This window comes from Stylophora pistillata, chromosome 2 (assembly GCF_964205215.1).
Source record: "Stylophora pistillata chromosome 2, jaStyPist1.2, whole genome shotgun sequence".
Lineage (NCBI taxonomy): Eukaryota > Metazoa > Cnidaria > Anthozoa > Scleractinia > Pocilloporidae > Stylophora > Stylophora pistillata.
The window spans coordinates 11,161,340-11,174,700 of NC_142520.1; the positions used below are offsets into that span (position 1 = coordinate 11,161,340).

The following is a 13,361-nucleotide window of genomic DNA, read 5'->3' on the forward strand; positions in this document are numbered from 1 at the left end:
TGAGGTGTCTCAAAATATAGGGAATCCCCATTCCCCCCACCCCTCCCCCCATCCACTTAAATCTGTCATTTTGTCAAGGTTTGTTTCTTCAGTAAATGACTTGAACCCGGGGGTAACATGTGAAAGTATAATGTGATGGTCAGGGTAAGTTTAGTCCTGAGAAGGACTGTTGTCGGTGGTCGTGACTGACATTTCGACAACCTGTGCGAAAGTCATCTTGACTCTTGACTTCTTCGCTTGTCCCTTTGCTATCATTCTTCTTTTCTTGTGTTTTTAAATCTAAAACGTCACATTATTTGCCAGCAGTTGTAAGGAAATTTGAATTATTTCCATTACAAGACCATGAAGTTCACAAACAATATACTGGAGAGCTTTTTTTTTATTAATAGCTTTGCACTAAGTTTCCAGAATTAATTAATAGCAACAGCTTTGAATGAAAGTTTTAACGTCACGTTTGCTTATTTATCAATATATTCCTTAATAGTAAATGTAAGTAATGTCCCACCACAGACATTGCTGCCATTTCATAAAACCCTTTTGACACTTATCTTCTATTTCAAGATCTTTATAAGAAAATGTTTCTTTTCCAAATGTTACTAGCTCCCTGTAAGAGCCCGTGGTCTTTATTGCAATTGCTTGATAGGTGTGCTAAGACAATTCAGTATTCAACGGAAAGATTATAGGTCAAACAGACACCTTTTTCGCCGATGGCAATGACATCTTTCTGTTATCACAAGTACTTCTACCAAATACATACCATGTGTTTCTTAAATTCAGAACAGACTGTCAAAGCGTATGATATAAATTATTATTACAGAGAGATAGGGAATATTATTCCGTTATTCAAATAATTAAGCAATATGTATACCTCACACAGTGAAAGGACCTTTTTTTACGAAACTAGCAATACTTTTTAACAACTGTCGTTCAATGAAATACTTGTGAATACTTCCTACTTAATTCTGGTCCTTAATTTACAATTTCACACGCAAATGTACAATGTTGACGTAGCAACTCATTGAATTTTCCGGTTGTTATACGAGTTTTCAAACGATTCCTTCCCCGAAGGGCTCGGGAGGGATCTCAACTTTGACAAAATCGTGCGTGTCATTATCCCCTCATGCTAGTCTTCATCATTTGACGGCACATTCTCAATGTTAAGATTAGTGCTGCGTTCGAAAAGCCATACTGACTCCAGACTTTTACAGTGTAATAGGCGTCTTTACTGTTTGATCTCAAAACCTTCACTGATCTCACTGAACATCGGTAAAAGAAGGTCAGTGAAGACTCGTATCAAAGGATTGATTTGAAAAAACAGGCAAAACTCGATCCTAGGCTTCCAGAAGATATAATCATCTGGAATTATTTCTCATCGTTTTATGTTGTACAATGTGATAATGGGTCTTTGCGATATTGTGACCTTTCCTTAAGACCCTTGTAAAAAAGTATAACGAGTGAGACTCGACTTCTGAAAAAAATTACCTTCATTATCTCAAGTTTTAGAACCCTATTTGTACTTTTCAACAATAAAAAAAGCACCGAGCTCAGTTAATGTAATAGATGACCGAAAGAAATGATGGCTAAAAGTAAATCAAATGAAAAATAAGATGCGTGACTTTTGGGTTTCACAGAAGGTTAAAAAAAAAAATTTACACTTTATTTGGCACTTTAACTGAGTGTTATCAGTCGATTAGAATGCCAATCAATGAAAGCTCAATACTAAGTGCCATTATCATATTAGATAAACTTTTTTACTCCAGGAATGTAATAGTCACTTGACCATGACCAGCGTTGTTGTAACAACATTCATTGTCCTGGTTGTTTCCATCGTTGTAAGAGCCTCCCCCACCCCCACAGCTATCAAAAGCACCATTTCCGCTGCTTCCCCCAGAGTACCCTCCTCCTCCTCCTCCTCCCTGTCCATGAGCTCCACCACCTCCACCAAACCCACCATCGACATCGTTAATCTTGGCTCTTCCACCCACCCCTCCACGAATAAATCCCTTACCACCTTCTCCACCCCATCCTTTTATTCCATTAAAATTCTTTCCACTTCTTCCACTGGAGTAAAACCCGCCACCACCACCACCTGAAATATAATGAATATATTTTAGGAGTTTCATAAACAGAAGCGAAACTATATTTAAATGGGATGCTAACCCATTCGATTTTTGGATTTTTTGCCGTCAACCGTCAAATAAGCAAGCCAATATTAGCCGTCAAATGTCTCAGATATCCTTACATAAGAATCATACGATTGCATTAATTGGGATCAAGTTCCATTTTTTTATGAATAAAATTTTTGATCATCACAAAAATACATTTATGTAAGTCCTTTAACTTCTATTCGCAAGTAAAACTTGTTAGCGATAGAGCTGACTTCCGGTTTGGAAACACTTCCGGTGTCGTAAAACGTTGGTCAGTTATCAATAAAAGGTGTCATAGATTAACAGTTCTTTACAAACGCGTCATCCTAAAAATCTACAGCCAAATTCGCGGTTAGTTCCTTTTCTAAACGACATTCCAAAATATGTTATGCTTACAGTTGCTGAAGTGATGGAGAATTTGTCGAATATTGATCTAAGTGAGGCAGGCGAACAAGATGACATCCATGGCTCACTCCTAAAACATACTGCTGCTGAAATTGCCCCTTCATTATGCAGGCTGTTCAACATGTCGCTGTCTACGGGCTCTTTTCCAGCAAATTGGAAGCGCGCGAACATTGCACCCGTCTTTAAAAAGGGCGATCCTACACTAACGGAGAATTACACGCCAATTTCTCTTTTATGCATTGTCTCCAAAGTTATGGAACGATGCGTGTTTAATCACTGCTACCCTCATTTATCGTCTTTTCTTCACCAACTCCAGCATAGATTCCAGCCAGGAAAATCCACAGAAACGCAACCACTTGATGTGTATCACGATATTTTAGACAAACTAACCAATAGCCAAGAAGTGGTCGTAATCCATTTTGACCTGTCAAAGGCATTTGATAAGGTTCCACACAGGCTACTCCTCTCGACCCTTCAGCTCCTTGGTATATCCGGTCCAGTTTTGTTGTGGTTCTCAAGCTATCTTTCTGACAGATACCAACGAGTTGTTGTTGACGACATATCCTCAGACTGGCTCCCAGTCACATCAGGAGTACCCTAGGGCTCCATCCTGGGTCCGCTTTTATTTTTGGTCTTCAATAATGACATGTCGTGCCCCATTACTTACGGAAGTAAACTTGGCCTCTTTGCGGACGATAGCAAGCTATATCACCCTCTTGTTTCCAATAGATGCACCTCCCTCCTGTAAGCTGACTTGGACAACTCCAAAACTTGGTGTGACGACAACGGTATGTCTTTCAGCACTAACAAATGTAAAGTTCTACACATGTCAAAGAGAACCTCGCGCCAAAGAGAGAAGCATACATACCATTTAGACGGCCAGACCTTGGACTCGCCTGCTGACACCAAGGATTTAGGCGTGACTGTCACTACTCTACTATCATGGACGACGCACATCGAAGAAATATGTGCCAGGTGTAACAAAGTTCTTGGTCTTGTAAAGCGTGTATGCGGCAGAGACATTGTTAACGTATCAACTCTGAAAATGATGTACACTGCCCTAGTTCGCCCAATCGTCGAGTAAGTACCCTCTGTATGGTCTCCTTACACAGCAAAGCATCGTAGGCTAATCGAAAATATACAACGACGGGCTACTAAATTCATACTAAATCACCCAGATAGGATTACCAGCAACACTACGAGACTGAAAACTCTTAGCCTACTGCCGCTTGAATTCAGAAGAGACGTCCATGATCTTGTCACTTTATGCAAAATTAGGTCAGGTCTTATCAACGCTAGTTTTGACCATCTTCTACCTCCTGCCAACCATACATAACCAACCCGACGTCATCATCCTGCAAACATCCGCCATTTATTTACTCGTACTCAGCGGTATTTTACAAACTCTTTCTTTCCTCGCACAATTAAATTATGGAACGATTTACCGAGCAACATTAAGCAAGCGAGCTCTTTACATAACTTTAAATCCTTAGTTAAGCGGTTTTATACAGAAAAGCTCATGCTTTATACTCCGCCCTAAATAAGTGTCGCAGTTGGTCGGCAAATTATTTTATACTGTAGACAAATTACATAAGTGCATATGTAACCCATATTTTTCTATTATTTGTATTTTGTAAGGTGACAAATGTCAATTGGTACTCGCCCTGTAGTCCTGCCATTATAATTTTGTTTATTCATTGCGTGTCTCTGTTCATGTATTTACTTGTAAATTGTATTTTTCAGTGGCAAATCTCAATAAACTAAACTAAACTAATTAACAATCAACCGTCAAATACTTATAGATTGGATACCATGCCAGTCGTCATCACTCAGAGAGACACTGCCAAACACTACGGCTAAGCCTCTACAACGAGACCGCTGCTTGATTTTGAACACCAGACAATCGATATCATCTACACAAAGTCAGTAAAGCCCGAAATGCGAGTAGTTTTCTGTTCCAAAATTTTTATTTACAAACATTTGTAGCCCGACTAAAAGAAAGAACCAGTTTAGAGCGGCTTTACACTCGAAGATCATTTAAATAAGAACGATATTGATGTTTGCGTCGCCTCCTAAACACACCTTGAGCCAGATAAACCTGAATCAATTGTGAACATACCGATCTAGAACATATTCAGACGGGACAGGAACTGGTCAAGAGTGGTTTTGTGGTAAAAGAGGCGGAATTGCTGTTTATGTGAGAAGTAACCTGGATGTTGTTCATGTTTATATATTACAACTACACAGTTTAGTTTTTAGATATGATCTTTTATAAACACGCTGCAAGTTCTATTTTTCACATATGTATAATGGCGGGCGTATCCCCATTAAAAATCAAAGTGAAAGTTGACGTGTGCAGGGTCGGACGGGTTAATGAACTGTGGGTTTCTTGTTCTGACACGAAAAAACAAATAAAAAAGTTTTTCCTGCAGGATCTTTATCGTGATTGTTCAGTGTGGCTCGTGCATCGCTTCCTTCTAATGTGAAACCAAATTTTTGAGGTGGTTAATCTTGTTTGATCAGGCTAGACGGGAAGATATTTGGCTTACAATCATGAATCGTAGCACGGACCGCGCCGCATTCGGCCCGTGCGTCATAACCTCGCGCCAAAAGCGCAATATTTTTACCGTCAGCTGCCAAATAAGCAAACCAATGTTAGCCGTCAAATGTCTCAGATATCCTTCATTGAGAACCATGCGGCTGGCATAATTAGGGTCAAGTTCTATTTTTTATAATAAAATTTTTGATATATCAAAGAAATACATTTATGGAAGTCCTTTAAATTCTATTTGCAAGTAGAACTGGTTAGCGACAGAACTGGCCTCTGGTTTGGAAACACTTCGGTGTCGTAAAACGTTAGTCATTTATCAATAAAAGGTCTCATGAATTAACAGTTCTTTACAAACGGGTCATTATGAAAATTTACTGCCAAATTCGTGCGTTTAGTCCGTTTGATAAACAACATTCCATAAAATTAACCGTCAATCCTAAAATGACCTAAATAATTCAACTGTCAACCGTCAACCATCAACATCACCTTATCCCCCTCTATTGAGACCCTTCTAGACGACCATCCATCATGACCTTGCCGACCAAATTATGAAACGTTACATTTTATGAAATGATTACATGGCATTCTGAAAATCTCAAGAAACTGAGGATTGTAAAGACGCATTAATTTTAACAACACGAAAGCTTATCGGATACCAGTGGTCATCACTCAGTAGGCTGCAGAGCAGGCGTTCTAGTAAAGTTTGGGCGAAAAATATAACGCGCGAAAAATGGAGGGAGGGGAAAAATTAGGAGGAGGGGGGAGGGGGAGAGGAGAGAAGGGAACGCCTGCCAGCCTTTATTGTTGTTTTCAAACACTCATTCGCGGACGAACGAACGATTCTGATTGGCTTTTCGTGTTTAGTCTGATTGATAGACATCAATTTCGCTACATTACACAACCATTGGAGCAGTTTTAAAATAGCCGAATCCTTCGTACAAGACCCCACGAGGGCCCTAAACAATTCTTTGGATTTATCAGGAGTCGTTTACTGAATTTCGATTTGATCTCAAACTTCAACAAGTACACAGTTTGAGGCAACTTGTCTATAAGGGCTATTTACTAGCTGTTTTGCCGACTGGCTTTGGTAAAATCCTTATATTCCAACTGCGCGTAGCCGTGAGGAAGGAGATGCTAACGAAAAACTGTACTGTAATCGTTGTTCTTTCTTTGAAAAGTATTCTAGAGGACCAAGTGTCCAAAGAGAATTCTTTGGGCATCAAAGCAGGAGCATGAAGCCAAATTACAATGGGAGAAGCAGAGCTCTCGTAGTTCGAATTGCTGTTTGGTCCTGGCATGACTGCGCGAAAGACTTTTTAGTTTGGCAGCTTTCGATCTTCGCCAAGAAGGGCTCGTTAAAGGTATTTTTGCCCCTTCCTTTACACACTTAGATGGGGTTGAAATCTTGATTGTTTTATTCTTTATAAAGTTATAAAGTTGTCCTAAATTTATAACTGTACGTGTCGATGCCTTAAATATATTTTCGAAGGATAAGAAAGAAGACTTTCCTGTCCTTGGTTTTCCGAATTTAACTCGAAAACAACAATTACAAAATCCACAATAATCTTTCGCCTTTGATTCCATGAACGCTCGTGTTATTATTTGTATTTGACATCGTTCCACGTGTGTTAACCTTTAATTCCGCTGGAAATATGCCGTTCCGTGATTGCTTTCTCGAATCTCAAATTTCGGAATGCACAATAATCATCTGGAGACGTATTTGAAAACATCAATAAGTGCTGGCAGGTGTTCCCTTCTCTCCTCTCCCCCTCCCCCCACCTCCTAATTTTTCTTCTCGCTCCATTTTTCGCGCGGTCTAATTTTCGCCCAAACTTTACTAGAACGCCTGCTCTGCAGACTAATCACTCAGCGACATCCAAAAACCACGGCTAAGCATGTACAGAGAGACCATTTCCTTATTTTAAACACCAGACAATCGACCTCATCAACAAGTCAGCAAAGCACGAAATGCGAGTTTGCTGTTTCAAAATGTTTATTTACGAACATTTGTAACCCAACTAAAACAAAGAACCGGTTTAGAGAGGCTGTACACTCAAGACCATTTAAAGAAGAACAATATTGATGTTTGCGTCGCCTCCGAAATACACCTTGAGCCAGATAAACCTGAATCTATTGTTAGCATACAGATCTACAACATATTCAGACGGGAAAGGAACTGGTCAAGAGTGGTTTTGAGGGAAAAAGGCGGAATTACTGTTTATGTGAGAAGTAACATAGATGTTGTTGATTGTTTATAGATTAAAACTACATAGTTTAATTTTTAGACATGATCTTTTATAAATACGTAGCAAGTTCTATTTTTCACATATGTATATTTCAGCGCATCGCACATGTTTTTATTTATCTCGGGATATTCATATTTTATCCGAGATTTATTAAAGATTTATGTGCCTCCGATGCATATTTCGAGCTATGGTGCACGCGGAGAGTGTGGAGAGTAAAAAAGAGAGGAGTGGCTTGAAGCGCAAGCGGGAGCGTTCGGAGTTATCAATGCAACACTAAAAATAATACCGGCCGTTCAGAATACTAAGCGGAAATTTCCTAAAATGACGAGTCCCGTGTGATAGATTCACCTCCTTGAATTGTTGGTTACTAGAATTGACGATCGGAAATTGCGTCGCTTTGTGTTGAAAATCTTAAAAATTGTACGATTTCAAAGGAAAATCATCTATTGAACAACACTTTTGGGACATACGTGCAGCAACTCTTCAAACTAACATTCACCCCAACGTCGCGAAGCCTCAATTGAAGTAAAAAAACTCAGTTTTGTTTTCAGCCACATTCACACATCGCGTTTGGCATATAGAAAGTCTTGTCGACTCCAAAACTAATTCCGTCGCTTTGAAGAGTTACATGCCCCCATTGTTTTTAGAAATGATTATCTTTTTAGCACATTTTCTTTTCAAATATAGCTCCAAAAGGTTAAAGGGAAAACAATCTTCAAAGTTTTGAAACTTGCGGGTAAATTCGATGTGAAATTTTGGCCGCCAATGAAGTCAGCCTGAACCATCTCTATCACCCATCCATTTTCATAAATTATAAGCTAATTAGAGCGCACATTATCATATGATTATGATATAACATTAAATGAAAAGCTGAGATGAAAGGAATCATCACGATATACCCTAACCTGACCATCCATCATCAGCAGTCTGTGCACCATGTCCATTGCTCCCCCCTGACCATGATTTGTATCCAGGATTCCCTGTTGTGTTTGTGCTGGCGTCACATCCTTCATGTCTTGACCGAGCTCTATCTACCCCTCCTCCGCCTCCAGCTATTATCAAAGGTTTGTTGGCTCCTCTCACCACAAACGTTCCTCCACCACCTCCAGAAGAGTAAGAGTGCGTGTTTATTCCTCCTTCTTGACCAACAAGTATTTCAATGACTTCACCCTTGTTGAAGCGGAACGTTCCAATCATTCTTGCTCCTCTTCCGCGGTACTGAATACTGTTAGCGCGTATATCGTACCCTCCTGCAGCTGCTATTGCTTCTATTCTGTAGTCACCAGTGTACGGCACAGTCCAATGTTGAACTCCTCTGGACAGTGTGACTTGCCCGTCATGATCCCGTCCTGTGTAATGACTGCCTAGCGTTGTTGGACCAATTCTTCCACTGGCGTTGAGGTTTGTAAAAACGGCCTTGAAAGCTGAAAGGGGAGAGTTAAGTTATCTACATCACTATAACCATAATTGTTTTAGCTTTTTTCTTTCATTAGAGGTAAATTTGCATCTACAAAAAGGACATGGAACGGTTAAAATCTTGTAGATTGATCCTTAAAACTACTCACCATTATTGCAATCATTAAGTTATTTAATATTCAACTTTTCTTTATTTGATCATTTATTCAATTCTTTGTCTCTCTATGGACGTGTACCCGCTAGTCACGAAAATATTTTTCCCCGAAAGTTTTATCAAGCATCGCATCTGATTGTGATTGAAATGTTGTGTCGATCTTCTTTGTTGAAAGAGATCGCTGTTGAAATAGGCCTTCAACTAAAACTGTCCTTCTTTTCCTCATTTCAGTCCAAAGGTTACTAATATACTTCTTTAAACTTTTCCTTCTTAAGTTTGAATTATAGATAAACCCATCCTCTAAAAATGCTACTCTTGGATTTCTAACTTATTGCTTCTTTAAATCGGGAAAGCGAGATTTATCAATGCTGCTGGGCTAGTTTAAGCCCTTTCTCCCCTTCCTTTGGGCTTCTCCAGGCGCTATTGCATTAATTCACATTTCCGCTTCAGTGCTGACGAGTAACTGATGATATCCAGCCATTCTTCGTCAAAAAAGTCGAGAGTAGAGCAAACCGTAAAATTTTGATTTAGCGTCCGGGGCTATTGAACCAGGGGATTTAATTCTTGCTTTTCACGTGACGTCATCGAATTTAGAAATTAGGAATTATCGATCCCTATGAGAATTCGGTTTAGTAAGGTAAAAAACAGCTGAATTCTTATGTTTTGAAAAATTTTCAGTTTCATTGGATTTTCTTCTTGTGGTAAAGCAAGGTTAAATTTCTAAGCTATTGCTTGAGACGATATTAACATACTGGTATGTAGATTAAAGGAAAGAAGACAAAGAGAAGTGGATAGACAGATAGATAGATAGATAGATAGATAGATAGACAGATAGATATGCTTAATCAACTCTTTTGTAGGCAGAGCTGAATTACAGTGCAGTATGTACACACTATAACAATGATATAAATAGCACTGATAATATTTGAGCAATTCCTCATGTGTGAATAATTTATATATGGGTTATCAACCAAGCGTGAGGTCAAAATGGCTGGATATTGGCCGAGTTCTTTCTTTGCATTTTTATAGACCGAGACGAAGTCGAAGTGCATAAAATTTTGAAAAGGAGCAAGGCTAAAATCCAGCCATCTTGACCGGACAAGCTTGTTTAATAAAGGATTTATTATATTACAAAAGATTTCGCTTTATTACGAGTTAAGAATGACCTTTTTCCTTCGAGAGCAGGGAAAGAAAGCCAACTGTGTTTGTTGCACAACAAACTCACGAGAACTGCTTCTATTTTCTTTGTTTTGACTATCTTCTGCCGCTTTTTGCCTTTCCGTTGCCGAAATTTTCCAAGAGTTACGAACGTAGTTCTTATTCTCTTTTTTTTCATGCGCGGGATCAATGCGGGCAATCCTGAGCGGGCAAGATGGGCCCATCTTGCCTGCTCGAGTAGCCAATTAGAGCGCAGGATTTGCTCCATCTTGCCCACGGGCGCTGCGTGCAATGTGATGAATAATCCTTAATGAGTCATATTTCAAAGGCATGCACCGCAGTTTCATGTCATCCTTCAGTGAGACGAGACACCTACTTCTTTTTTTGTACGATGGTAAAATCATCAGTGACGAAGAATTTTTGACCTTGTACGAAAGTTACAGTTCCAAGAATCTAGAAATCCCTTACAGCTCCTACCTTAAGTTTGATTTCGATCAGATGGATGAATCAGAGTGTTTAGCAGAGTTCAGACTGGGTAAACAGGACATAACGTTATTGGGAAATATCCTTCAATTACCAGACACTATACGCTGTCCACAAAGAACAACGTGTGACCAAACTGAAGGGCTTAGTATGCTTCTGAAGCGCTTCTCGTATCCATGTCGCTATTCAGACATGATTCATCGTTTCGCAAGACCAGTTCCTGAAATAAGTATGATTACCAATACAATGATGGATCATATTTTTTTGAGCCATAGTCATCCTATTTCACAATGGAATTTTGATAAATTGATTCCACCAATGCTACAGGAGTATGCAGATGTTACTCATGCAAAGGGTGCACCTCTCAGCAACTGCTTTGGGTTTATTGATGCAACAGTCAGACCAATTTCTCGCCCAGGCCAACACCAAACAATAGTGTACAATGGCCATAAACGGGTACATTCCCTCAGGTTTCAGTCCGTCGCTTTACCAAATGGACTCACTGGAAATACGTATGGGCCTGTCGGTAAGTTATGTTCACTGGGATGCCATGAATATAAGCTGCCACATAAAGTTTCTTTAATTTATTAACTTTATTTATCCGTCTTGGTATACAGAGGGGAGAAAACATGATGCAAGCATGTTGGTAGATTCCAATCTTCTCCAGGAATTGGAAAGGAATGCATTTTCCCCAACTGGCTAACCCATGAGTGTTTTTGGTGATCCCGCCTATCCGCTGTGAGTACACCTACAGGCCCCATTTCGCCATGGTGTCCTAACACCGATGTTGGAACAATACAATTTTGACATGAGCTCTGTTAGAGTAACTGTGGAGTGGCTCTTTGGTGACATCAATTATGACTTCAAGTTTTTGGATTTTAAGAAAAACCTGAAAATTGGAATGAGTTGAGTGGGAAAAATGTATCTTGCATGTGCACTTCTTAATAATACTGTTACCTGCCTATATGGAAACAAAGCCTCAGAGTTTTTCGGTCTAGACCCTCTTTCATTGCAATATTATTTTAGATAAATTCTCTTTTATAAACCGAGCAGAAACGAAGGCCATTTTAATTAAACATAAATTCATTAAGTACTTGAATTCTTCCTGGTGGTCAACAATGCAGAGGTGATCAAACTTGTAACAATAACAATGAATGAACTTCGTTTTTTTTCCAATTCACAAAACGCAAGTAAATAATAAGACATCGATTTCAACAAATACCTGTCTTTTCGCCGAAACAAATAAATACTGAATGTACATATTCATACTTAGGGAAAATGTCATTCTTTCTTCTAAAGAAGCTTTTGAATAACCGACAGAATGGCTTGATTTGTTTGTTTTTATTGCTGTGTGACAGTCACCATCGCCTGCTGATTCTGCTCTAGCTCTAGTCCTCTTAGATCCAGCTCTTGTTGTCGTAATTCTCGCTCAGTCTTGACTTTCTCTTGCATGAATTCAACTAGTGGTTCAGTGCGAGCTCTTCTCCTTTGGCGCTTTGGTTTCTCCTCGCATTCATTGCCATTCTCTGTTGACTTGCGCTTTTTCGTTTCGCTGTATCGCTCTAAAGCTTTCTGCCTTATGTCCTCTACCTTGCTTTTATCTTCTTTCTGCTTTCTTGACTGAGCATCGCCAACTTTGTTTAAGCTTTCTTCTTTCCCGACGAGTTCTTTTAAGCAAAACATCTATTTTAGACAGGTCGTCCATGGATATTCCACTTGCAGTTTCTTCTTGATGCATCATAGCGTTATACTTCTTCTGGAGAAGAACCCATCGGTCTCTTACTGCCCTCTTATCTTTGAAATGAAAACAGAGTGTCTTCACTTGATTTAACTTTTCTGTAATCGATTCCCACCTTGCTCCCCAGGCAACACTTCCTTGTTTGAATGAAAACAAATCGCTCTCCAGGATTTCTCGAGGCAAAATAGCATTATGATCTTGAGTCCACTCCATAGCTCTAAAAGCAAAACAGAACAATTCATCTATTTGACTGAGGGTCGAGGAAAAATGTAAACTTATTAAGATAAACATAAAAATATTTTCCGTTGAAATGTCTTCGAAAGACGCAATAGTTAAGCTTACTTTGGCTTTCCATCGGAGGCGGGCGCCGACATCTTTTTGCTCAAAGCTACGAGAAATGAAGATGTCTGTGTGTTTATCTATGTTTGAGTATACAATTTGAACAACATGAAAGAAAATAATTTTAAAAAGGTAACAAGAGCAAAATGAAATGTTAAAACAAGTTTGAAACAAGCTAGCGAGGGAAAAATACTCACGTTCGGAATACAACGCCAAAATGAAGGTTCTCACGTTCGCGCGAAACGAAGGCGACTTGACAAGACAACTCCAGAACGCCTAACGGAACAAAAAGTCACTTCCGGTCGCCGTCGCCGTCGCCGTCGCAAAATAGCCTGGTACTTAAGTTCTCTATTTAAATATGTAAAGCACGCATATTTTCATCTTGTTATCTGTGTCTCCTTGGAATTCTTTCTGTAACTGTAGCCAGTTTTTGTTGCCTGTCCAGGCCTCCGCCTTTGGTTTTTGGCGCCCTTTCTGGTCACGTGACCATGTTAGTTAAGCGGTAGTGTGGTCGACTAGCGATTCACAGTTGGATATTTTAGATCGTTTTGGGCGCTCGTTTAGCGTATTTTTTCCAGAATTTATTGCATTTCAAGGCTGGACAAGGTTAGATTTCATCTGTTTTCAATTTTCGCTGCCTTTTTGTGATTTGTATTTGCTTTAAATTCGATTTTATTTACGACATCGATCGTCACCCTAATTAATCTTTTCTGTTTGTATTGTT

General features: G+C 39.4%; 1 protein-coding gene and 2 pseudogenes across 1 annotated transcript; 1 reads left to right on the plus strand and 2 right to left on the minus strand.

Moving 5' to 3' along the window:
* Window positions 1–369: 369 nt before the first annotated feature.
* Window positions 370–9,216, minus strand: LOC148737101 (uncharacterized). The gene is made up of 3 exons (XM_088749257.1): window positions 9,213–9,216; window positions 8,255–8,773; window positions 370–2,089 (listed from the first exon to the last, which is right to left on the minus strand). The coding sequence occupies exons 1-3, from the start codon at window positions 9,214–9,216 to the stop codon at window positions 1,752–1,754; spliced, it is 861 nt and encodes a 286-aa protein (XP_088605383.1). The 3' UTR covers window positions 370–1,751.
* A 1,206-nt stretch (window positions 9,217–10,422) lies between these two features.
* LOC148737102 (uncharacterized) lies at window positions 10,423–11,617 on the plus strand (annotated as a pseudogene).
* Window positions 11,618–11,841: 224 nt separating this feature from the next.
* Window positions 11,842–13,243, minus strand: LOC111319291 (uncharacterized; annotated as a pseudogene).
* Window positions 13,244–13,361: the final 118 nt, after the last annotated feature.